At 47.9% G+C, this 23,962-nt stretch overlaps 1 protein-coding gene across 1 annotated transcript in view; it reads right to left on the bottom strand.

Moving 5' to 3' along the window:
• The window catches only part of MACROH2A2 (macroH2A.2 histone), a 59,085-nt gene extending 36,106 nt beyond the window's left edge, over positions 1–22,979 (bottom strand). Inside the window, exons 1-2 of the mRNA XM_086679891.1 lie at positions 22,367–22,979; positions 1,165–1,395 (exon numbers count right to left, since the gene is read on the bottom strand). Coding sequence (XP_086536017.1) covers positions 1,165–1,336 — 172 coding nt within the window. The 5' untranslated portion in view covers positions 1,337–1,395; positions 22,367–22,979. The remainder of the gene's footprint in view (positions 1–1,164; positions 1,396–22,366) is intronic.
• Between the last annotated feature and the right edge of the window lie 983 nt (positions 22,980–23,962).

The following is a 23,962-nucleotide window of genomic DNA, read 5'->3' as shown; positions in this document are numbered from 1 at the left end:
GCTCGGTTTCTCAGAGAGACAGTTTGGGGAGGTTTGCTTTATAGGGGGCTTCCCAAAAATTTAAACCTGGCACCCCGGGCAAAGTCAGAGACATTGTTGCTCGTGGCTGAAATGACCCCTTAAGGAGCTACTCGCACTTACTTATACATATTTTTATTCTTATATATTTTATCTTAAAATATTTTATATATTTATATATATTTTAAAAGCATCCTGGAAATTTTGAAGTATGGTGTCTGTTTTACTCTGACAGAAGAGAACAAGAAGAAGAAAGCTAGGGGCGCCTGGGTGGCGCAGTCGGTTCAGCGTCCGACTTCAGCCAGGTCACGATCTCGCGGTCCGTGAGTTCGAGCCCCGCGTCAGGCTCTGGGCTGATGGCTCAGAGCCTGGAGCCTGTTTCCGATTCTGTGTCTCCCTCTCTCTCTGCCCCTCCCCCGTTCATGCTCTGTCTCTCTCTGTCCCAAAAATAAATAAACGTTGAAAAAAAAAATTAAAAAAAAAAAAAAAGAAGAAAGCTAAACAGAAAGCTATTCAAATAGATAAAGACCACCCACAGCAAAAATCTCGTTCTGTAATAAAAAAACATAATGTTAACAACCAACATGGGCAACTATTCCTCGTGTACCCATTGTATACAAAAGAGGGCGCAACTGGGACATGATGGGCTTCATGGAACCAACTGGAGATGGTTCTGATGCTGGGCCAACACTATTCATGGACACTGAGCCCTGGTTCCAATACACCAGGAAACCCAATGCTCAGTGAGGACCTCAGAGTAAAGACCAGACCCCCTGTTACAAAATGAATAGCCCCCCGGCAGCCCCCAATCCTCCCGGTAGATTCTCTTCTGTGGGAACCTGGATTTTTACCTCCTGGGTTTGCCTAAAGCAAGACACACATTTTTCGGGGCTGGTCTAGAAAAGCCACTGCATTGTGGGTTCTCTTCTTTCCATGTTGATCATCTGCCATTTATGCCCTCTTCCCTCCCCTAAAGCCTGCAGAACGAATCTGAGCCGAGCAGGCAAGCTGAAACCCTGTTACCAACCCCCCAGTACCCTGGAGCCAGCCACAGAGGGAAGCTGTCCTCTTTGTCCCTGGGTGGCAGGGACAGAGGGGAGGGTGGGGATCCGGGAGTGGGTGACCTGTCCCGCGTGTTCACATTACCTGCCAGGTACTCGATGACGGCCGCCATGTAGACGGGAGCCCCCACGCTGATCCGGTACTTGAACGTCCCTTTCTTCAGGTAACGCATCAGCCTCCCCACGGGGAAGATGACACCGGCCCTGGCTGAACGGGACAGCTTGGACATTTTCTTCTTCCCGCTCCGGCCCGACATCTTGCCTCAGTTTCCCTCTCAGCTTGCTGACACGGCGTTCTTCCGGCACTACCACGATGCTGAAAAGGAAAGAAGGCAGGGTGAGGAAGGATGGTCGGCAAACACCTTGGGGACAGTGATGTGACACTAGGGCACCGTGTGACACATCAAGTAGCCCTGGGGAGGTGGCTGAGACCTGGCTGCCGCTTCAGGCCACGAGATGGGCAGGGGGACTTCGCAGGGCATCGGCAGCCCCTCCCCAAACACCTCCCCACGCGTCAAGCCAGCCCAATCTTTTTTTTTTATTTTTTATTTTTTTTATTTAAAAAAAAATTTTTTTTTCAATGTTTATTTATTTTTGGGACAGAGAGAGACAGAGCATGAACGGGGGAGGGGCAGAGAGAGAGGGAGACACAGAATCGGAAACAGGCTCCAGGCTCCGAGCCATCAGCCCAGAGCCTGACGCGGGGCTCGAACTCACGGACCGCGAGATCATGACCTGGCTGAAGTCGGACGCTTAACCGACTGCGCCACCCAGGCGCCCCAAGCCAGCCCAATCTTTTTTTAAAAAAAATTTTTTTTTTCAACGCTTTTATTTATTTTTGGGACAGAGAGAGACAGAGCATGAACGGGGGAGGGGCAGAGAGAGAGGGAGACACAGAATCGGAAACAGGCTCCAGGCTCCGAGCCATCAGCCCAGAGCCTGACGCGGGGCTCGAACTCACGGACCGCGAGATCGTGACCTGGCTGAAGTCGGACGCTTCACCGACTGCGCCACCCAGGCGCCCCTGGCCAGCCCAATCTTAACAGGAGAGGCCAAAGAAACTCACTAGAGAGAGGGGTCATGGTGCTGTAGTCTGCAGAACAATGGCCCCAAAGATGTCCACTTCTTCATCCCCAGGACCCTTGCATATATCACCTTATATGGCAAAAGAGACTTTGAAGATACGATTAAGTTGAGGGTCCTGACACGGGGCGATTATCCCGGAGTATTTGGGTGGGTCTGATGTAATCACCAGGGTTCTTTTTTTTTTTTTTTTTAATTTTTTTTTAATGTTTATTTTTGAGACAGAGAGAGAGGCAGCGTGCATGTGGGGGAGGGGCAGACAGAGGGTGACACAGAATCCGAAGCGGGCTCCAGGCTCGGAGCTGTCAGCACAGAGCCTGACACGGGGCTCGAACTCAGGAACTGTGAGGTCATGACCTGAGTCGAAGTCAGACGCTTTACCGACTGAGCCCCTCAGGCGCCCCACCGGGGTTCTTTTAAGAGGGGGCAGGACATCAGTGAGTAGTGACAGGTGCAACGGGAGAAGAAATGGATTCTCCCCTCGGGGCCTCCAGAAGGAGCCAGCCCTACCAACACCTCCACTTTAGCTCAGAGAACCCGATTTTCCCCTTCCGACCTCCAGAACTGTCAGGGCATCGATCCACATCGCTTCAACCCCTAAACTGGGGCTAATTTGTTATAGCAGCTGCAAGAGAATGAATACGGTTCTTCTTCGCTCTGATTTGCTTCTGCCTATTTGAATACATAGTGTTAGCTAATATGGCGATGCCTGTAATGGTTAGCTTTGACCCACCACTCAGAGCTGATGTGCATGTCTCAGATGGAAATGTTTTTCTAAATTTTCCAATAACGTAGCATTCTTTTTTTTTTTTAAGGTTCACTTATTTTTGAGAGAGAGAGAGAGACAGAGTGTGAGCTGGGGGAGGGAGGGAGAGAGACAGAGAGGGAGACATAGACTCCCAAGCAGGCTCCATCCAGGCTCTGAGCTGTCGGCACAGAGTCCGACGAGGGGCCTGAACCCATGAACTGCGAGATCATGACCCGAGCCGAAGTCGTAAGCTTAACTGACTGAGCCACCCTGGTGCCCCAATAGTATAGCATTCTTAAAAACAGAAGTATGTCAGAAGATGCAGGTTAGCAAATATGCTAACGCAGAGTAACCAAACCTAGCAAATTAAAAGCTATAATGGAGCCCAAGCTTCTGCCCCTTGAAAAGAGGAGTCCAGGCCGATTTGGGGGAGAAACCCCAGGAATCAGCCAGAAGAGGGGGTTTCAGTACAAGGCACCGAGAGATGTGTATATAATTCATCGTCATTTTAGGAAGCGATCTTTTGTGTGAAGATAAGATAATTGCATACTTCCGAAAAGCTAATTCAGAGAATTATAATAGAGCTCAACCTGTTGGTTCAGGGAGTACTGTGACCAAAAAATGGAATATAATCCAGGATAAAGTAAAAGCAAATTACCAAGGACAAACAAGCACAACCAAAAGAAAAAAGACGAAAACAGAAATCTCTAGGAAATGTATTAATGAATCAAAGCTCCCTGCTCCAAGGAAAGTATCATTCTCGGTGGCCGTTTTGTTTGGGAATGGAAAGAAGAGTGTCAAAAATAAATTGGGATTAGATCTACCTGTTGAGACAGTCATCTCGAATGCTGGCTAGATTTGTTTGCCAACAGCCAAGGTGACAATGACAAGGCCTCAGAAAGTGGGTAAAACCATAACGGAAGGAAGCATGTGGATGCATGAAAGATACAAAGCTGGGGTTTATTTACTCCGGATGGAAGAATGAACGGAACGGCGTTCAGTTTTCTAAAGTAGCTGATTACTCTGTTACGACTGCGGAGTTTTATGTAAACACTACAGAACTGGCAACCAACCCTGTTCGCGACATCCTCCTCTCCTCGAGGTGAATGATGTGAACTTGAGGCATTTTATTACATACTTCACATAGATTGTTTTTTACATGCTCATACGTACTCACTATATTCCTATTTTATGAGTCGTTTTGCCACCAAGAGATGTCGGTATTCATCAAAGTTAAGCACAAGCAAAGAGGAGCAAATAGCCTTAGCATATTATCTCTTTTCTAGTAAGGCACAGGGATCAGACAGTATCGCTGTTTCTAGAACTTCCACATTGTCTGTACTTCTGCTATCCTAGGTTGCTAACGGTCACGAATCCACTCAGATGTCCTCTCTTGGGGGAAGCAAGCGACTGCAATCCTAGGGTCACAGCCATCAATTTATGTTAAGGAAACTGAGGTCAGGCATCCATAAAAGTCCGGAGTAGCTGTTGTCGGTTATCCCTGTTCCAGGACTCAGGGGACTCATAAGGCAATGTGAACCCGTCCTGTCCTCAGAGAGAGGGCCACGGCAGGTCTGCCAGCTGCTGGTGGTGGTGTTCAAAACGGAAGTGACTCCTGGTAGGGTGGAAACCTTCCAGGATTGGGTGCAAGACCCCCCCCCCCCCCGTGAGGTCCCATGTCTACATAACTGGCTATGCAAGCTGTGTGTCACATAACTGGCTATGCGATAGGTGTGGGCCTATCTGTAAAACACGGAGGTGACTCATTGATCCTGAAGGTCATTCCGACGTTCGAGAAATGCACTTTCAAACAGTTCTGGAAAAGAAGCTTTAGTGCCTTTAGGAAATGAATTCTGAAGAGTCGAGAGCCTGTACAGGTTCATAAAGATGCATTAGTATCAGTGGGTCCACTAAGCCAATTTTGTGTGCTTTTTTGCCGTTGCTGGTAAGTTGGGGGAGAGGGAGGATCAGGAGGACCGGTTGCCAAGGAAACCACCTGAAAAGTCCATCACGGGATGGACTTGCCCTGTGGATACCGTGCGCGGTACACGGTCATCATCTCTCATAGCAGCAGAGAGAGGGACGCATAGAGCCCAGACACCACGAGGGCAGGACCCGCTCATCCCTCGCCGCCACCCTATTCTTCTCGAACAAAAGTAGCCAGAGGATGACTAGGTAGGCAGGAAAGAGCCACTTAGGGACGCCCCCAATGTCAGCCAAGAGGAGTCACAAGTTCCCCTAAAAATGGGGCGTCAGCAGCAGTTGACAAGGACAACAGGTGACTTCAGGGCCCTGGCACTCATGAAGAAAAAACAGCCAAGGAAGGAAAACCAGGGCTAGGTCAAATGGAGAAGCATGCCAGCGGCATAGCGGCAAGTGGAAGTATCACCCTACGTTCAACATTTTGTAACCAGACCTCTTTCCTCCAGGTTAGGGCCTTAGATCTGGGGATGCGGCTCCGTCTGATGTCTCGGCGCGAGACTGTGTGTGTGGAGAAACTCTGTGCCTGGGGGAACCTGTCTTTGCAGACGCTGTGCTGGCCTTAAGCAGCTGGGCGTCTAACTCCTGGGCTTCCCGGCGCTGGGAGGCCCCCGGACATTGTACGAATCAGACCCCATCGGGAATCCCTTAAGATTCCGGGAGGAGGTTGATGGCGCTGACCTGTCACGCCTAGGGGGCCCCACAGGTGGAAGGAAGGGTTTGGGTGCCCTCCGACCCCTCCAGAGAAGACCCCGCTTTTGCAGACCACCCCTGCCCCCAGCCTGTGCTGGACTCTGCCCAGAGCGGTGAGATAGTCTAACCCCCGGCTTCCTTCGTTCCCGGGCCACCCTTTCCCCTGACTCCATCCAGTCTTGGGAAGTCAGGAATGAACAACTCGAACGGGTTTTTATCCACCTCCTGCGACTCCCTCAATCTCTGTGTAGGGCCACTCAGCTAAGGAGAAAAGAACTATTGGAATGTGAAATTTGTTTCCATCAGACTAATACTTAAATGTTTACATTTATTTACCTTCTGCTCTAAAACAATGTTTTCTCTAATTAGGCAAAGCTAAGGACTACAGTACATTATGTTTGTTTACAAGTTTGAAGAACAGAATATGGCTGGATGAAGCTTTTCCAGTGGCTACAGACACCGTGTGGGCGCCCCTGGAGGATGTGCATGGCCAAGTTCAGCTGGCCCCACCCGCCAGGCCAATCCTGGGGTATTGTGGGGGTGCTTAAGAGGAATTGGGAGGGTGCCTGGGTGGCTCAGTCGGTTGAGCGTCCAGCTTTGGCTCAGGTCATGATCTCCCGGTTTGTGAGTTCGAGCCCCATGTCGGGCTCTGTGCTGACAGCTCAGAGCCTGGAGCCTGTTTCAGATTCTGTGTCTCCCTCTCTCTCTGCTCCTCTCCTGCTCATGCTCTGTCTCTCTCTCTCTCTAAAATAAATAAACAGTAAAAAAAATAATAATAGTAATAAAGAGGAATTGGGAAACAGACAAGATATAACCTAGATCTGCAATATATATCTGTCTTTTCATATCGGAGAAACCAAGAATAACCAAGGTATAAAGTCTCGTAATTATTTGCAAAGTAAATGGGAGAGTTTTCGGCACGTTAACAACAGGGGCTCAGGGAAGGAGGAGGGGGGAGTACAGGAGCGCCTGCTCATTGTCCTTTCCCTCCAAAAGCAGAGAAGTTGGAAGAACAAAACTGGTTTTGTAGGGCGCCTGGGGAGGTTAAATGTCCAACTCTCGATATTGGCTCAGGTCACAGTTTGTGGGTTCGAGCTCCACGTTGGGCTCTCAGCTGAGTACGGAGCCTGCTGGAGATTCTCTGCCTCCCCGACCCTCAAAAATAAATAAATAAACATTAAAAACCCCCCACAAACACTGGTTTTGTGTACGCTGGGAAGAGGGCACGTTCGGACTGTTTTGTGAGGGTTATTTATTTTGTGTTAGGGTTATAGTTATGGGGTTTTAAGCCCATAAGGACACCGATGAGCTACATTTTACAGATATCACAGGGTAAACATTTAATTGCAGCACTGACTCAGACACGGACAATAAACTCATGCCAGGCTATTCAAATAACTACTGTATATCAGTGATTTTATGATCTTTTTTTTTTTTTTTTGGACATTTTACTACCTCTAGAAATCAGTAGGCATCTTCCAACCTACGATATCATCGATTCGATGAAAGACAGTATTTATGAAGCATTTATTACTGAATAAGAAACTACATTAGATATGGAATATACATGACCCTTGTCCTCAAATATTTTCCGATGAAGTTGCAAGACAGATCATGATAAAATTTCAAATAGATGCCAGAGACATGGTTCCCAGACTGCACCAAGGTACCTGGGACAAGCCAGCAAATGTTTAAGCTTCTGAGGGGAATAAAGCGATACTCAACCTCTGTTGGACCTTACAACTACCAGCTCAAAGTGTTCCTACCAGTGGTTCGCAGTAGATTGTACTATCTTCTTCTTCTTCTTCTTTTTTATGATGCCATATCTTACAAAGCTGAGTTTTTGGTGGCTGCTGTGATTAAAGCAAGTGCCAGGGAAAAATCGATGTGGAACAGAAAATGAGAGTGGCAGTGTCTGACCTGATTCTAAGGTTTGAGAAGTTGTGCAGTGCCCAACAGGTGCACACGTCCTATTTGTAATTCATTGTGGCTATTTAAGAATGGGATACAAATATCCTTTTTTCTTCTTATTCATTGTCAATATTTTTTCAAATAGCTCCTAGCTGTTAGGACATAAATACTTATTGTTTGGACCTAACCAGGTAATAAATGGAACTGATGGGTATTCCTTCTGGCCTAGGCGCCCTGAGAAAAAAATGTCTGAGACATTAAATTCTCTGTGAACTGAGAAAGTTTGGGAACTTCTCTGTTAGGGCCTATCACCAACAAGCTGAAACACGATTATGACTTGCATAAGGTCACCCTGAAGCAAGGAAAACAAAAAAAGTTAAAGAAGTTATTTAAAATTTTGAGTTTGGCGGGGGGGCCTGGCTGGCTCAGTCGGTAGAGCATGTGACTCTTGATCTGGGGGTTCTAAGTTTGAGCTCCACATTGGGTGTGGAGATTACTTAAGAATAAAATCTAGGAGCACCTGGGTGGCTCAGTCGGTTAAGTGTCCAACTCTTGATTTCTGTTCAGGCCACGATCTCACATTTTGTGGGTTTGAGCCCCACGTTGGGCCCCACGCTGACAGTGCAGTATGGAGCCTGCTTGGGATCTCTCTCCCTCTTTCTCTTTGCCCCTTCGCCGCTTGCTGTCTCTCTGTCTCAAAAATAAATAAACATTAAAATCTTGGGGCACCTGGGTGGCTCCGAAGTCGGTTAAACAGCCAACTTCGGCTCAACTCGTGATCTCGTGGTTCATGGGTTCAAGGCTGGAGTTGGTCTCTGTGCTGACAGCTCAGAGCCTGGAGCCTGCTTTGGATTCGGTGTCTCTCTCTGTCTCCCCCCGGCTCGTGCTCTCTGTCTCTCTCTCAAAATAAATAAATCTAAAAAAAAAAAGAAATCTAAAATAAAAAGTTGAGTTTATTTGGCCTTTAAATCTAAGTAATGCTTGCACATAGCATTATAAAGCAAGACGTAAAGAAATGCATAAAATGGAGAGCAACAGTCTCTCCCCAACTCTACCCCCAATCCCGCTTCCAGAGGCCATTCCATGTAACAGTTTAAAACAATTTTTTAACTTTATTTATTTTTGAGAGAGAGAGAGAGAGAGAGAGAGAGAGAGAGAGACAGTGTGAGCGGGGGAGGGACAGAGAGAGAGGGAGACACAGAATCCAAAGCAGGCTCCAGGATCTGAGCTGTCAGCACAGAGCCCGACGTGGGGCTCGAACTTCCGAACCTTGAGACTGTGACCTGAAGCGTAGTCGGACTCTTAACCGACGGAGCCACCCAGGCACCCCATCATGCAACAGTTTTTAATTTCACTTCTGGTGGTCACCTCCAAAGCTCAAGTGTTTATAGTTCTACGTCACAATTTACTTCCACTTTTAGACAGTCTCTGTCAATGCCTCAGAAGGATGAGCACTTGAGTCCCCATTCTCTTCTCTTTTCCAGCCATTGACAGCATACTTCCGTTTTTATTTCCTCTGCTGATGACCTTGGGAACTTTAAAGAACACACTGCAGTCTCTGACTCCCCCGACCCCAGGTGTTCCCTCTTGAGTCACGGCTATGTTGGACGAGGATGTGCGCCCTGACCTTTCCCTGGCCCCTCTGCTCCCTACCTCACGTCCCCATTTCTACCTCTGTCCTCCACGCTGCCGCTGCCTCCACTCGTCACCTTTCTGTTTGGTCCTGTAATCACAGTGAAGTCTTCCTTCTGTCTCCGGGCCAGTTTCGAAAACGAAATGCTCTTAAGCAGCATTTGTATGATCGCGACTTTGTGAATACTGTTCCCTTCAGAATCGCATGCGTGCTAGAGCCTCGCGCTTCCTTTCCTGGGGTCCAGCACCTACCTCGACAAGTGGATTCTCTTTGTTCCGAAAACGGGTTGTTCAAAATCACTCCCAACGTTTCACTTGGCTTCACATTTAGAGCACGTCTTTCTTTTGCAGCTTCCTCCCACCCCCAAGTTCCCAATCACTGTCGACTCTCGTTAAGTGCAGTCGCTGGGTTCTACAAAGCAGCCGGGAACTCTGGATTAGTGAATAGTGGAGCCTAGGGGAAACGGGGTTAGGTGGTCGCGAGCCTCCGGTCACAACTTTTTCATCAACGAGTCAACACATCACCTCGTTTTATGTGCGTTTCCGTTTAAAGACACCTTACAGCATATGTATTGTTGATTCACCAACACCGCGCTCACGGGAAATGGCGCCGTGACTTAAGCCTGAGCGAACCTCATCGGACACATATGTTTTCTCCAGAAGGCACATTCCTTCACAGCCTTCTTGTGCTCAGGGACACTAGACAGCGCTTCAGGACGATGCTTGGGGGCCATTTGAAACAGTGGAATCGCCAATGGGAAGCACAAAAATGTGAAAACATGGCACTAGATAGACCATGGGAAGGGCACTAATTTCCAGCGTGACAGATGAAAGAGGAAACCAGGCCTTGTTAGAAGTCGGCAGGGAAAGTGACCGATGGATGGGTGGCTCAAATGTTTTGCCGCCCTGTGCATGTCCTTGAGAGACTGAAATGCATTGATTTGGGGGTTCCAAATAAATTTTGGCAGGCAGGCAAATTCGCTGATATGGAACCCGTGAATAACGATGATCAATCAGTCGTACTTTCCTTTGTTCTTGTTGACAAAAGGGAAGTGTGGCTTTGCCACAGCCTAAAAATCACCGAGCTTCTTGGTCATTGGTCTTCGCAGGGGCCACTTTCTTCCCAGAGACTTTTATCCTGAAGCCCTTTGACCTCATGCTCCAGTTTGGAATGGTTGTTTTACCCAGAGGTCATCCTGGGAATGTCTTCCCTCATGCCTCATCCATGATCCAATCATCCCTCATCCAATGACCTCCTCTTTCTCGACTTTCTCCCTTATATTCTTGGTGTCAGCCTCCTGTAACTCTTCAGGGACAGTACAGAGAAGTAAACTCTGTTTTCTCACATAAATGAAACTGTCTTTACTGAATGATCTCTGGATTATCCTTGGGTAGGGTATAGTTTTTAGCATCCACATCATTTAGCTTCAACATTTTGAAGCCATTGATCCACTGGTGTTTTCATCCAGTGTTACAGGTAAGTTTGGTGCCCCCCAACTCCCAAGACTTTAGATTTTCTCTTTATGTTCTAATACTCCACAAAGATGTGTCTAGGTGTGAGTTCCCCCCGACCCCATTCACCCTGCTCCGCATTTGGTAATAAGCCTGTTCACTCAATCAGAAGACTCATCTCTTTGATAACTTCAGAAATTTTCTATTACAGATTTGATTATTTCCCCCCATCTCTTTATTTCTCCCACGTGCCCCTTCTCTTACAAGGATGCTTGTGAACCAGGGGTTGGGTCTCCTGGGTTGCTCCTCTAACTCTCTTACCCCTTCCCTTCCATTTTTCCCCCCGTCCTCTTAACATCTAATGTTGGCAATCATATTATTAATGTCCAGCAGCTCTTTCTTGTCTCTGATTATTCCTTTTTCATATCATCCTGTTCCTGTATGAAGGCACCATGTCTTCGAGTTTCTCTGAAATTACTTAGGGTGTGTTTATGTTATCATCTGTTCTTTCGATTATCTCACCCAGCTCATCATCCTATGTGTTCATTATCATCTTTCTCTTTCATGACGGCTTTTCTTAAATGTCTGGTGACCTTTGGTCAGGCCTTGATACTTAAGAATGATAGACAAGGCTAATGATGATAGGCAGATGGAAAAGCTTTCCTCAGCTCTCCTTTGGTAGGCATGGCTCCTGCTTGGGACCTCTGGATGTATGCATAGCACATGTCAGTCAACACCTCACCTGAGCCTGTCCAGTCAGGGACTGAGAGTCCCCGAAGGCCAGAACCAGAAATTCTAGGAATCCTAGGAATCCTAGAAATTCTAGACCAGCCCTGAGTTGTTCAATTTCTTCAGAGGGGAAGCCTCAGACTGTTAGCTGGGGGAGAAATGGAAGATCACTCGAAGCTCAACTGGGAGAAGGGGAGGGAGAGAGGCCAATCCACTTGGCTTTTCCAGAAACAGACCCACAACGACTCCTCACTTCTCACCCTGCCCACCTTCAGAGGAGCTCCCTCTTGCATTTACCCTTATATTATTTTTTATTTGAGAGAGAGAGAGAGAGAGAGAGAGAGCAAGTGGGGGAGGAGGGGCAGAGGGAGAGAGAGAATCTCAAGCAGACTCCATGCTCAGCGTGGTGTGGGGTGCAATCCCACAACTCTGAGATCATGACCTGAGTTGAAATCAAGAGTCGGACCCTCAATTGTCTGAGCCACCCAGGTGCCCCTTGCATTTTACTCTTCTTACTTGTGGCTTCCCCTGTGACATTGTCTGCATAGTCCCAGGTACTTCCAGTCTTCCAGAAATCTGTTGAAATCTCCCACTTGCTAATGAGCAACACCACCCCCTTGCCCTTTTGTTGTTAAGTGTTTATTTTCTTTGCAATTCTTTACCAGTATTTCTGTGGGCTCCAAGAGAAGGAAGCCCATATACTCCGTCCATCATGTGGAACTGGAAACGGAAAGTGTCATTTTAATTTAACATCTTCACAAACATCATTTGGGAATTAGCCTCGAAATGAGTATTCTGGTAAGGAGAAAAAGTTCAACTGTGTTATAATTGAGTAATAATGTCATATTGAAAAATTTAGATCACTTTCATCACCAGGTGAGTCATTGGTCTTGAGATAATTGAAGAATATAAAATTTCATATCAAGAGATTATATAAGACCCATTAATATAACAGGATCAAATTCAGTGAGTCTGTATTTGCCCGATTGTAGCATATGGGATTCCTATAAATAATATTTATAATTATACTGTAATCCCAGAAGAGAGGAGAGGAAAGAAAAGAAAAGTCCCAAGCATCTGCCCTTATTGAATGAATTGCTTTTGGTGGGAAACAGCAAACTGTACTCAACACACTGACTGCCTCTGTAAAGGACAAAATGGTCTGCTTTCTTCAGACCACTATTTTCTTTTAATTTAAATAAGTCCTTTCTTAAGCATAAAGAGCTGATAAAGAACATTTTTTTTTAATTTTTTTTTTCAACGTTTATTTATTTCTGGGACAGAGAGAGACAGAGCATGAACGGGGGAGGGGCAGAGAGAGAGGGAGACACAGAATCGGAAACAGGCTCCAGGCTCCGAGCCATCAGCCCAGAGCCCGACGCGGGGCTCGAACTCACGGAGCGCGAGATCGTGACCTGGCCGAAGTCGGACGCTTAACTGACTGCGCCACCCAGGCGCCCCGAACATTTTTTTTTTTTTTTAATGCCTCAAGCAACTTCTGGACATTTTTATTATATGTCAACTGATGGGGACTATGACAAACCCTAGCCAATCAGCAAGAAGGCCCACTGGAAGCCGCCAGCAGTCTTGATTTAAGTGACCACTTTCCTGTCATCCAGCTTCTGCAAATGCTCACAGGGTGGGCTTGGGTCTCACGCCTGCCTGCGTGCTCCTGGCGGGTGGCGAAATCAGGGGCAGATCCGGGCGCCAGCTGCCTCTTCTTTAGTGAGGAGGGACCCCCAGGGGCCGGTGGCAGGGGAGAGGGGAGCCCGAGCCCCGGAAATCAACAAGACTTGGGGTCTCGCTCTTTTTGTTTATGACTCTATCCCTGCACTAGCACAAGCCTTGGCTCCCAGAAGATTCTCCGTAAGTTTCTGCAGAATACATGAACAAAAGAGCGAATTCCCGTGAAAAAGTATACAAATCAAAAGGCTTTCATATATACGTTACTTGAAAACTGGAAATAAGAGGTCTTGTAGCTTTTCAATGATGGAAATGAATTTTTTTTTAACTTCAAATACGGTTTTAAAATTGCTGAAATGTATTCTTTTTTAGGCCCCATGACATTTCTCTAATCTGTAGTATCGTGTGTCAGAATATTTCATATTGTAAATAATTATGAAAAATAAAGTAGACACCACAATGAAGCATCTTCACTCTGTCAGTTCCAAACCATCCTTTGGGAGAATGAAATGAGATGGAATAAAACTGGGCAGGACATAAGGGAATTCAATACCAATGTATTAATTATATGTAGAAATATATTTTTAAAGGGCGTTAAAAAAACCTCTTAGCCTCCCACCTAATAGAATTCTAATATATTTTGGTGTGTTACCCTAAGGACTGTATTAAAATAATAATAGTTTGTTAGTATTATTTTGTGGCTGTGAAAACCATTTTCGGTAATCCCAGCTAAATCACTTGCTCTATTACACTTGCATTTATGAAGTCCAAGGGCAAATATATTATTGCACAAGTTAATACTTTCCAAACCGTTTTCTTCCAAGGCCACCTTTAAGTGAATGAGCATAGTCAATAATTTTATCGTCATATATGTTAAAGCACATTAACAATTTATAATGTAAAGAGCTATAGCAAATGCAATTTCATCAAAATGACACACGGATCAAATTAACTAAATTAACCAACCATGAACGTTAGAACCAAGCATTAGCCCAATTTATTTAAATTATACTATTGGGTTACAAATCATTCCTTTTTTAAAAAAAGTCTTTCAAGCCATGTCCTGGAATAATCTAGGGGGAAGCTCAACCACCCGTGCGTTCTTTATAAGCCACAGTCGGAGCGGGTGTGCCCACATCCTTCTAGAAGGGATGGGGAGAGGAGGGCAGAGCAAGCGGGCGGGGGGGGGGGGGGATAGATATAGCATGGATTTACTGTATAAGCTGTTACTGCAGTACTCGGTGACTTTTTTTTTAATTAAAAATTTTTTAAATTTATTTTTGAGAGAGAGAGAGAGAGAGAGAGAGAGGGACAGAGCACAAGCCAGGAAGGGGCAGAGAGAGAGAGAGAGAGAGAGAGAGAGAGACAGAATCTGAAGCAGGCTCCAGATTCTTGGATGTGGGACCATGAGATCCCTCGAACTCACGGACCATGAGATCAAGACCTGAGCCAAAGTCTGTCACTTAACCGACTGAGCCACCCAGGTGCCCCAGTACTTGGTGACTTTTAACAGGTTTTGCTGCCTTTGTTGAACGTGAGCTCAAGTTTTTGTTTTTGTTTTTTAAAGACAAAGGGACCAAGTTGTTGATATATATTTGGTTTCTTCATTATTGGCCTTCTGCTATTCTCTAATATAATATAAATATATTTGGCCACTTATGGTACTAGTCGGATGAGAAATGAATATAAGCAAATGGATAAAAATCAGTTTTGTTCTTGTTGGATCTTAGTAATGCACCCCAGAAGAAAACGTCTTCCTGAATCGATTCAGTCATGGAGAACAAAATAAAAACCAAAACCCTTCGCTGCGTCCAGCTGGGTCTCTTTTGCTCTTGACCGCTGACAAACAGGACCAGTGGGCAAGCTATCGTGTCTCCATAAAATCCCATAGTTTCAAATTAGTCGTGAGGGTGACTGTTAGAGACAGTAGTCCCCTGAGCAGGGAACTGACTTTGTCTAAGCCAAGAGCTTCTCAGGTGAGGGGTGAGGGGACGAAGGAGTTCCCTCAGGGACTGGGAGTGAGCAAACCAGTACAGACAGCAGGTAGGCTGTGGCCCCTGGTGCCGCCTCATCTGCCAGAGGCTTCCGGAGACACCCACCGCTGGGCACATAGGTGGGGCCGGTTGTGGGCTCTTGGGGCAGAGGTAGCTGCCCCGGAACCCCTCTTCCTCCATCCCTCCCCTGCCCGTTCCTCCCTCCTCTGTTTTCCTCACTGTCCGTCCTAAGGTGGTGGCTGCAATGTGGCCACAAGTGGCAGGGGTCGGGGGCTCCAGGTGTAGTGCGGTGTCGTCCCCAGACAGAAGGTATGGCGGACCCCAGCAGGTGTGTGTGTCGGGGGGCAGGGGTTCCAGTGTTGGACTCACCACCTGTGGCCCTTAGCCAAACCCGCTGATTTTTTAACAACCTCCCACCCCCAACTCCGCCAACTTTGCTCGAAACAAACAAAAAAGAACAACCTTTCAGGAGATCCAATATTTAGAGCAGATGGAGAGAAGGGCAGCTGTCCTGGCTGGAGTGGGGAGGTGCCTGAGAACCTTCATGGCTGGGTCCCCACATTTTCTGGTTTGGGGCTCTGACAAACGACAGCCATTACACCTGCTAAATTGTGAGGTCCCTTCCAACCTGAAAGAGGCTTCTGTTCTACGAAGATGCTCAAAATGTCACCGTCTGACCCCCCTCTATGAAATCTACAGACCTGGAAAAACCCGGTAGAATTAAGTCACATCCAGGTGATCTTTCCTTTGAAGTGACCATTTCATCACCCACGATAACCACAGAATAGAACAACCGGGCCTGAAAATTCTACCTTGTTTTTTTCCCAAGACTGCCTCTTCTCCACTCCGAGGCAATAACCTATAGAGTTGCCTGAAGCGCGACTCCAGTGTTGGACAGCGCCGTGCTGAAATTCACGAAGATCCGTCAATTTGCAAATCTAGTACTCTGATGGGGGACCCGGTGAACTATCATCGGACCTAAAAGTTTACGTTGTAAATTATAAAAGCTATTGGAACTTACTTTTTCATATTCTACCACCACTGTTTAATTTTAACGGCTTTATTGAGCAGTGAAGGGAGCACAGAGTACAAGTTGGCATAATATATGTCATTATTAGTGCCAGGCCTAGTAAACACAGGGCCCGGGTTTTCCAGGATCGGTTTGATTTTACTTTGTGATATTTTTGGCCTGTCGTTATGGAAACGCCCCGTATTTAGGCATCCAAACTATATCATCAAGATCGCCTCTTATATCCAGAAACAACCCCCAAATCTCTGATCAGATTGTGTGTTGCGATTTAGGGTTAAACAATATGGTCGCCGCCGCAAATTCTGGAGTCCTGGGATCAGCTGAAGTAAACGTGCCCGGACCGAGGCCGGTGGTCCGGTGCATATTTCCACACACACTTCTGTCAAAGAGCGAGAATTCCGACTTGAATTACTTACTCCATTCCACGTCCAAATTGGCAACGCCAGTCAAATAAATCGGGCCAAGGATGATGGATGGTGAGATGGATAAATGAACAGTAAGGGCTTCAGAGAAACCACCAAATTCATCTTATTTAATACGTGGCGACAAGACAGTTTAAAGTATAGGGTGATGTGGCTCCATCGGATCGTCTTTATCTTTCACCTGACATAGGCAGGTAATACAGTGATGCAAATAACAAGTTTTAGAGTAAGAATCTGCATAGTGAGAAGCAACCCCCTTGCTCTCCTGTCACGGAGGTGAGGATGTGGGGCTGTGGCGCGAGGCTGCCTGGGCTGGGGTCCCAAGTCTGCCTCCGCCCAGGTGTGGGCATGTCCTCAACCTCTCTTTTCTTTTCTGTAATTTGGGTATAACAATGGTATCTACCTAAAGTGCTGTTGTAAGAATGAAATGAGTTAATGCACATAAAATGTCTGGAACAGTGCCTGGCAGGCAGGAAGGCATTCAATAAACATTAGCAATTGTGACTTATTTCCATGGAAGCAACAGTTTCGGAGAACGATTTTCCTGGGATGCAGGCTGGCACTTCCCCTCTGTTTCAAAAGCAACTATTGCAATACTATAGTGTTTGATGTTCTGTGTCTACCACGAGGCTTGAACTCGGCAACATCTATTTCCCTCACTGATCTTAGGGGCGGTAATGAAATGTCAGCTCTGGGGAAGCTCCCAGAGCTACCTAATCTACTGAGAACCTTGTGACAGCGACCTTTTATTTTTCCCAAGGCGGGGCACTTTGGGTCCCCTCCTAGTCTTATCCCGTATCCCCCCAAAATCCCATCTGCCAGGGAATTCACAATCATCATGAGGTTAGAATCGTAGGATTTCACAAAATCATGATCTAAGACTGAAAGGGACTTGAGCCATCAACTATTTTTAGGGCCCCCTCCTAATTTCAGCCACCGTAAAAGGTGTGGCATGCGAGGAGCTCATGAAACAGCTTGTCCATGACCCCACGGTCTGTGTGAAACCAGACCTAGGACCAGCCCCCTAACCCCCACTTCTGGAACCCTGGTCTGGGGCTGTTTTTCCTACATTGTTACCCTTTGCATAGTGTTATGTACACATTTGACCTTAAATGAGTGTTTGAAGGAAACTAGCCTTAAGTATTTGTTTCAAAAGTATTTAGAGGGTGCCTTTTGTGATTTTTCTGGTGGTGGTGGGGAACGAAGTAGCCTTTCAAACACTTATCTTTCCCTCCAACTTAATTCCGAAAATAAATCCCAGTGTGCATCCAGGAGAAAACAAACCCTCCATCCTGAAGTTTTCACTACCTTTTTTTTTTTTTTTTAAACGTTTATTTATTTTTGAGACAGAGAGAGACAGAGCATGAACGGGGGAGGGTCAGAGAGAGGGAGACACAGAATCTGAAGCAGGCTCCTGGCTCTGAGCTGTCAGCCCAGAGCCCGACGCGGGGCTTGAACTCACGGACCTCGAGATCATGACCTGAGCCGAAGTTGGCCGCTCAACCGACTGAGCCACCCAGGCGCCCCTACCTTTTTAAAATACTACCTGCCAGGGCACCTGGGTGGCTCAGTCAGTTGAGTGTCAGATTTCAGCTCAGGTCATGATCTCAAGGTTCATGGGTTCGAGCCCTGCGTCAGGCTCTGTGCTGACAGCTCAGAGCCTGGAGCCTGCTTCAGATTCTGTGTCTCCCTCTCTCTCTGCCCCTCCCCTGTTCGTGCTTTGTCTCTCTCTCAAAGATAAATAAACATAAATTTTTTTTTTAAGTACTACCTTCCAATACCATAAAATTGTTAGATGTCATACCTCTATTGGCTCATTTTATTTTTCCTTCTAAATCTAATTTAATGGGTGGCTCAGTCATTTGAGCCGCCAACTCTTGATTTCGGCTCAGGTTACGATTCCAGGGTCATGGGATCGAGCCCTGCATTCTGGTTCTACACCGAGCGTGGAGCCTGCTTAAGATTCTCTCCCTCTCCTGCTGCCCCTACTCCGCTTGTGCTCTCTAAAATAAAAAAAAAAAAAAAAAAAAAAAAAAAAAAGATAGAAACGATAAACTGTTGGTTTAGTTCTCTTTGACCTGAACCTTGGCAGGGCAGGCGGGGACTCAGCCTCGAAAGAGAATTTATGTGACGACAGTCTGGTCAAGCATCCTTCTGCCTGCCTTGGACCCTTTCCTGCTCTCCTCCAATCCTCCTGCAATGTCTGTGAAGCTTGGTCCTCCACCCCCCCGCCCCCCCCCACCCCGTTCCAGCCTAAAACCCTGTTCTCCCTGTAAAAACCGTTGTAACATTTTATTGTGGCTTTTATTACACATTATCAATCACTTGTATCTTAATTGTATTTAGTTATGCGAGTAATATAGAAATCAATTCAAATTGTAAAATTTCAAACGTTGTAACAATGGTTACAGATGGGTATGAATAATTGTATGACTAATCTCTTCCTTGACAATTCCTCCAGTTGTCTCTTCCAGTGGGTGTCTTTACAGCCCTTTCTGTTTTTGTATGTATTTTTACTTATGGGAATGTATAGTATTATTATTTTTTTAATAGTCCCACACAGTACGTATTGTTCTGTAATTGCCTGTTTCTTTAATCATATGGTTTGGTGACCTTTCCGTCTCAGCATACATAGACTTACTTCGTTCTTTTGAACTGTTGCCTAATTATCCAGAAGTAAATGTGCCATTATTTAGCCATTCCCTATGATAGCCATTAGGTTGCTTTTAGATTCAAAACTACCAAAACTCTGCACACTTGTGCCTGCTTCTCTAGGATATACACGAAGAAATGGAATGGCTGGGTGATGGAATGTGCACATTATTAATTTTAACAGTGCCAAACTGCCCTTCAAATTGGCCGTTTCAATTTACACGCCTGTTAGCAGTGCAAGAAAGCCCCCGGTTTCCCACTCAGCTTGCCAAGATTAATTACTTTTTACCTGCACATGTTATCGCCTAGGCTTAGGATGTAAGCTCTCTGAGAGCAGGGCCCATGAATACCCCATATTTGTATTTCTTCCCGCATGCAGAGGTGTTTAATAATTGGTGCCCAATAAGTGTTTGTTCAATGATCTCCCACCATAAGTTCTTTGCTCATCTCTGCTCAAAAAAAGCATTTACCGAGGGTGCATCTTTGAGGCTATTTCTTTTCATTTCTTTTTAAGTTAAAAAATATTTTTAAGGTTTTATTTACTTATTTTTGAGAGAGACAGAGTGTGAGGGAGGGGAGGGGAGGGAGGGAGAGAGAGGGAGAGAGAGGGAATCCCAAGCAGACTCCATGCTGTTAGCACAGAGCCCAATGTGGGGCTCGAACCCACGAAACTGTGAGATCATGACCTGAGCCGAAACTAAGGGTCGGACACTTGACTGACTGAGCTACCCAGGCACGCTTGAGGCTATTTCTTCAGAATGAAAAACATTTTTTAAAAAGTTGCTCATGGGGTGCCTGGGTGGTTCAGTGGGTTAAGCATCAGACTCTTCATTTCGGCCCAGGTCATGATCTCACGGTTTGTGAGATTGAGTCCAGCCTCCTGCTCTTGGCTGACATCAGGGAGCCTGCTTGGGATTCTCTCTTTCTCTCTCTCAAAAAAAAAAAAAAAAAAGTTGGTTGAATTTTTGCTCTCTCTCTCTCAAAAAAAAAAAAAAAAAAAAGTCAGTTGAATTTTTGCACACCCTTCCCCCTAGCCAAGTTACAGATATCTTCCATTTAAAGTTGCCTGCGGAAAACAGGACTCCCTCCTGCTCTGCTTGGCAGGAGGCAGTGAAAACAGACCTGACTGTCTCAGACAATAGCTGGTAGGGTGTCTCACCCACTGGGAAAAGCTACAGAATCCCTGGGAACTAGACAGAAGATGGGATGGGGAAAGAGCAAGGTCAGACTCTTTGGAACATTCTGGATCCAAGGAGCTAAATTCTTTGACAGAGTTTTGAAAGAGAGGAAACCATTAATAATGTCCAAAGCACGTCAATAAATGGATCCAGGCGAGGAAGAAATTGACAGGCTAGCAGAACTGGAGTGCAGAGGTGGGCATATATACATTTTTAAATTTGGATACAGGAAAGGGAGGTTTTAAAGGTGTGAATTGCTCGATCCATGATAAACTTTTCCTCCAGGCAGAGCCTATTTTTATTTACATGATAATCTCGGCTACAGCGATTCTAAAAACCATGAGCATGTTTCCAAATCTTGGCGTTCTGAACACTCATTTAAAAAAAAAAAAAAAAAAAAGGAGTTTTCCAAAGGAGTAAGTGATAACGTTCAGTTAAATATGAACGAACTGAGAATTCTGTGTCGCTTAGTTTGTTTCCACAAAGGAACTGGTCCTAAATAAGAAACAACACAAACGGAGGCCCATTTCGCTCTTGATAACGTTTCTGTTTCTCTCACCCATTAACGACTGCGCAGCCCAGGGAGGGGACAGTCGGATTTCGACACAAACACAAATGAGGAAAGTGAGGAAACCAGTTTGCTAGGGGGTGCTGACCACCTCCAGGAGCACAGGCCCCTGAGGCCCGGGGATCTAGGCCCGGGCCCTGGGTGGACTCCCCCCTGGCCGAGTAGAGGCTGGAGCGGCACCGCTGTTCACCGGCGCCGCGGGAAAGCGGGGACCCCCTTCACTGTCCGGGCCGCACCGCCCCAGACACACAGGGACCTGTGCTTTGGTTCCTCGGCCCGCTGCTTCTGGCCTCCTTCACCTCTTCGCCCATCGTGGGACGGTTGCCATTAAACCCCAGCAGTGACCGGGCCGAAATCACGCCCGCGGTGGCTCCGGAGCAATCGGCGACAGGAAACTCCTGGAGAGGGAGGCTCATTTGGCCCTTTGGGGGCTCAATGCCCTTTGGCCATTGTTGGGAGGAACAAAGAGGGCAGGAGCGGAGGGCGCCCCCACGAGGAAAGGCGGGGAAGGACACCCACGGGCGCGATTTAGGCGGCGGGCGAAGCTGGCACCGGGGTGCTCGGAGGCGCGGGCTGCGAGCCGCGGAGGTAGGGCCGGTCCCTCCCGCCGCGCCCCGCACGCGCTTTGCGCGCCGTCTGGCGCCCGCCGCAGCCTTTTCCTTCGTCGCGGCCGCTTTACTTTTGTCCCTTTTTTCCTTTATATTACCATTATTATAATATATATATTTTTCCCGCGCAAAGCGGGAAGCCGGGACTGCCCAAGCGGGCGGCGGAGGGGCCGCCATTTCCCGGGGACAGCGCAGCGCGCGGCGGCACCGGGCGCCCCGGAAAGGGAACCGGAGGGGAGTGCCCGGCCCCGAGCCCTCCTCCGCGCCGGCCGGGGGCTCGCGGCGCTCGTGGCGCCCGGCGACCGCGCGGCAGCCCCCGGCCTCGCCCCCGCCGCCCGCGTCCCCGGCCTGACCTTCGGCGGCGCGGCCCGCCCCCGGCCCCCGGCCCCTTCCCTCCGCTCCGCGCCCCCGCGCCCCTTCCATTGTCAGCCCGGAGCGGCCGGCGCCCAGCCCCGCACCCTCGGAGGCCCCCCGAGCGGCCCACCGCCCCGGAGCGGTCCCCTCGGCGGCCGGGCGCCTCCCTCCTCCGCTCCGGCGTCCCGAACTCCGCATCCCGGGAGCCCTCCGCTCCCTCCCTGGCCGGCCTCGCCGCGGCCCGCCGCCGGACCCCGCATCCCGCCGCCTCCTCCCTCCTCGCCCAGGATGCCCCCGCTCCTCGCCGGCCGCTGCAATTTTACCGCTTCTTTAGCACCCCCCCCCCCACCCCCCGCCTTTATTTCCCGAGGAAGCAAGTTGGGCAGCTTGATTTATGAATTCTTCTCTCTTTCTTTTGCGGGGAGGGTCGGCTATCGGGGTGCGCCGGCAGGGGCCGGGCGGCGGGAGAGGCAGGGGTTCTCTCCGGCCCCTGCACTGCCCCCGCGGCGCGTTTTGTTTCCAGACCCCGGAGCCCCCTGAACAATAATGCCATCGCCATGGCGGGCTCACCTGGTGCTGCGCCGCCTGCTCCGGGCGCCCGGTGCCCTCGGCGCGCCGCTCCCGGGGCGCAGGTTCGGCCCGCGCGGCGCCGGTGCCGGGCAGGACTCTTTGCCTTTCTTTGGGTTCTATCGGTGCTTGTCAATGGCGGCAAGCGGCAGTTCTCCGGGCCGCGGATAGTAGCGGGGGGAGGAGGAGGAGGGAGAAGGGATTGCTCCTTCTCCACATAACCACCTCTAGGAGGAGTCGCTCAGCCTCATCCCCCGCCAGCCCAGGCTCCGCGACGGGTCCGGGGCTTTCGGTGGGGCTTGATGAGCTATTGTCCTTCAGGAGCATTAATGATGAAACCGCGCGGCCTCCGCGTCGCCCGCGGATCTGCTGGATGCGCTGAGGGCCACTTGCTAAGATGAGGCTTTCCCCAGGGCTGGGGACCGAAGCACTACGGTCACGATCCGGAGTCTCCCGTTTGCGGAATCCACCTTTGGTGGAAGAAGGCGGCGTGGGCGTTCATCGGGCAGTTCTGGGGAGAGTCTTGGAAGGTGAAAGCCGAAAATGCCACCTTCGATGCTCTCTCCTGTCCTCAGATAATGACAAATACTGTACATTAACGTTCGTGTGTACCACTGGGGCTGTAGCAAAGGGTAGCCACAGCCACAAGAACTGAGAACGTGTATCCATGCCTGTTGGCTTTTTATAAATTAAGACCAATTTAGATTCCAGCGTTGCATAATATTTGGAGTAGCAGATGTATGTTTTGGAGGGTAGGACTGTGTGCCTGGACATCCTTTTTAAGTCGGTTGCTTGGTAGTGTGTTAATTTGTAATATCCCAGCAGCTATTGATTAGCACGAGGCTATTGTCTTAAGGACCAAATGTTATTAGTTTCTAGAAAATGCATTTTTATGGGGATGGGGTGGACAATATTAGTGTGATAATGGATTAGTAGTTGCTCTGTTCTACTGGAAGCCAGGGCTGTCCTTTGTAACTGGAGACGTTGGTCAGGACTCCATGGTTGGGGGTGAATCAAAGCAATGTGTTTATTTCATGGGGAAATGTTCACTTGCTGTGGGCCATCCATGCTTTCTCTGATTTCTCCCTGATGAGGCAAAGGGTTGTGAGAGGCAAAATTTTGACCTCTTCAAAAAAGGAGAACCCCAGTTCTCCAGCAGTGGCCAAATGGACGCTTTTCAAAGCCTTTCCCATTTGGTAATACTGTGTGTATTTGCCCCCGTAAACTTGTAAATGTTTAGGCAACGGGAAACGTTAGGGTGACTGAGGGCCTCCAATTGCCTGAATGGGAAAGAACCCAAAGCAAGAATCCACTGCTCTCTGGATTTATACTAGTCAGTTGAGGCTGTTGATGGAATTAGTAGATAGCGTTTCAGACTATCTGCATTTTAAACAAGTGTTTTGCCGAGAAATCTGCGACTTCCCAGAAGATCATGCATGTGTCATAAAGGCATAAACAAATCTCCATTTGTTTAAATCTCATATGGCTTCTCAAACTCTTCTGGAAACAATGGTCTCAGTTTATTGGGGGCTTCCTTACTCTTCTTTTTACCCCGTTTACCCTCTCTATGTAGGATTTTACTGTTCTTTGTCTTTGAAG

The sequence above is a fragment of the Puma concolor genome, chromosome D2, assembly GCF_028749965.1.
Source record: "Puma concolor isolate L17-30 chromosome D2, mPumCon1.1.hap2, whole genome shotgun sequence".
Classification (NCBI taxonomy): Eukaryota; Metazoa; Chordata; class Mammalia; order Carnivora; family Felidae; genus Puma; species Puma concolor.
The sequence above is the reverse complement of the archived record's forward strand: the minus strand, read 5'-3'. Positions and strand labels throughout refer to the sequence as shown.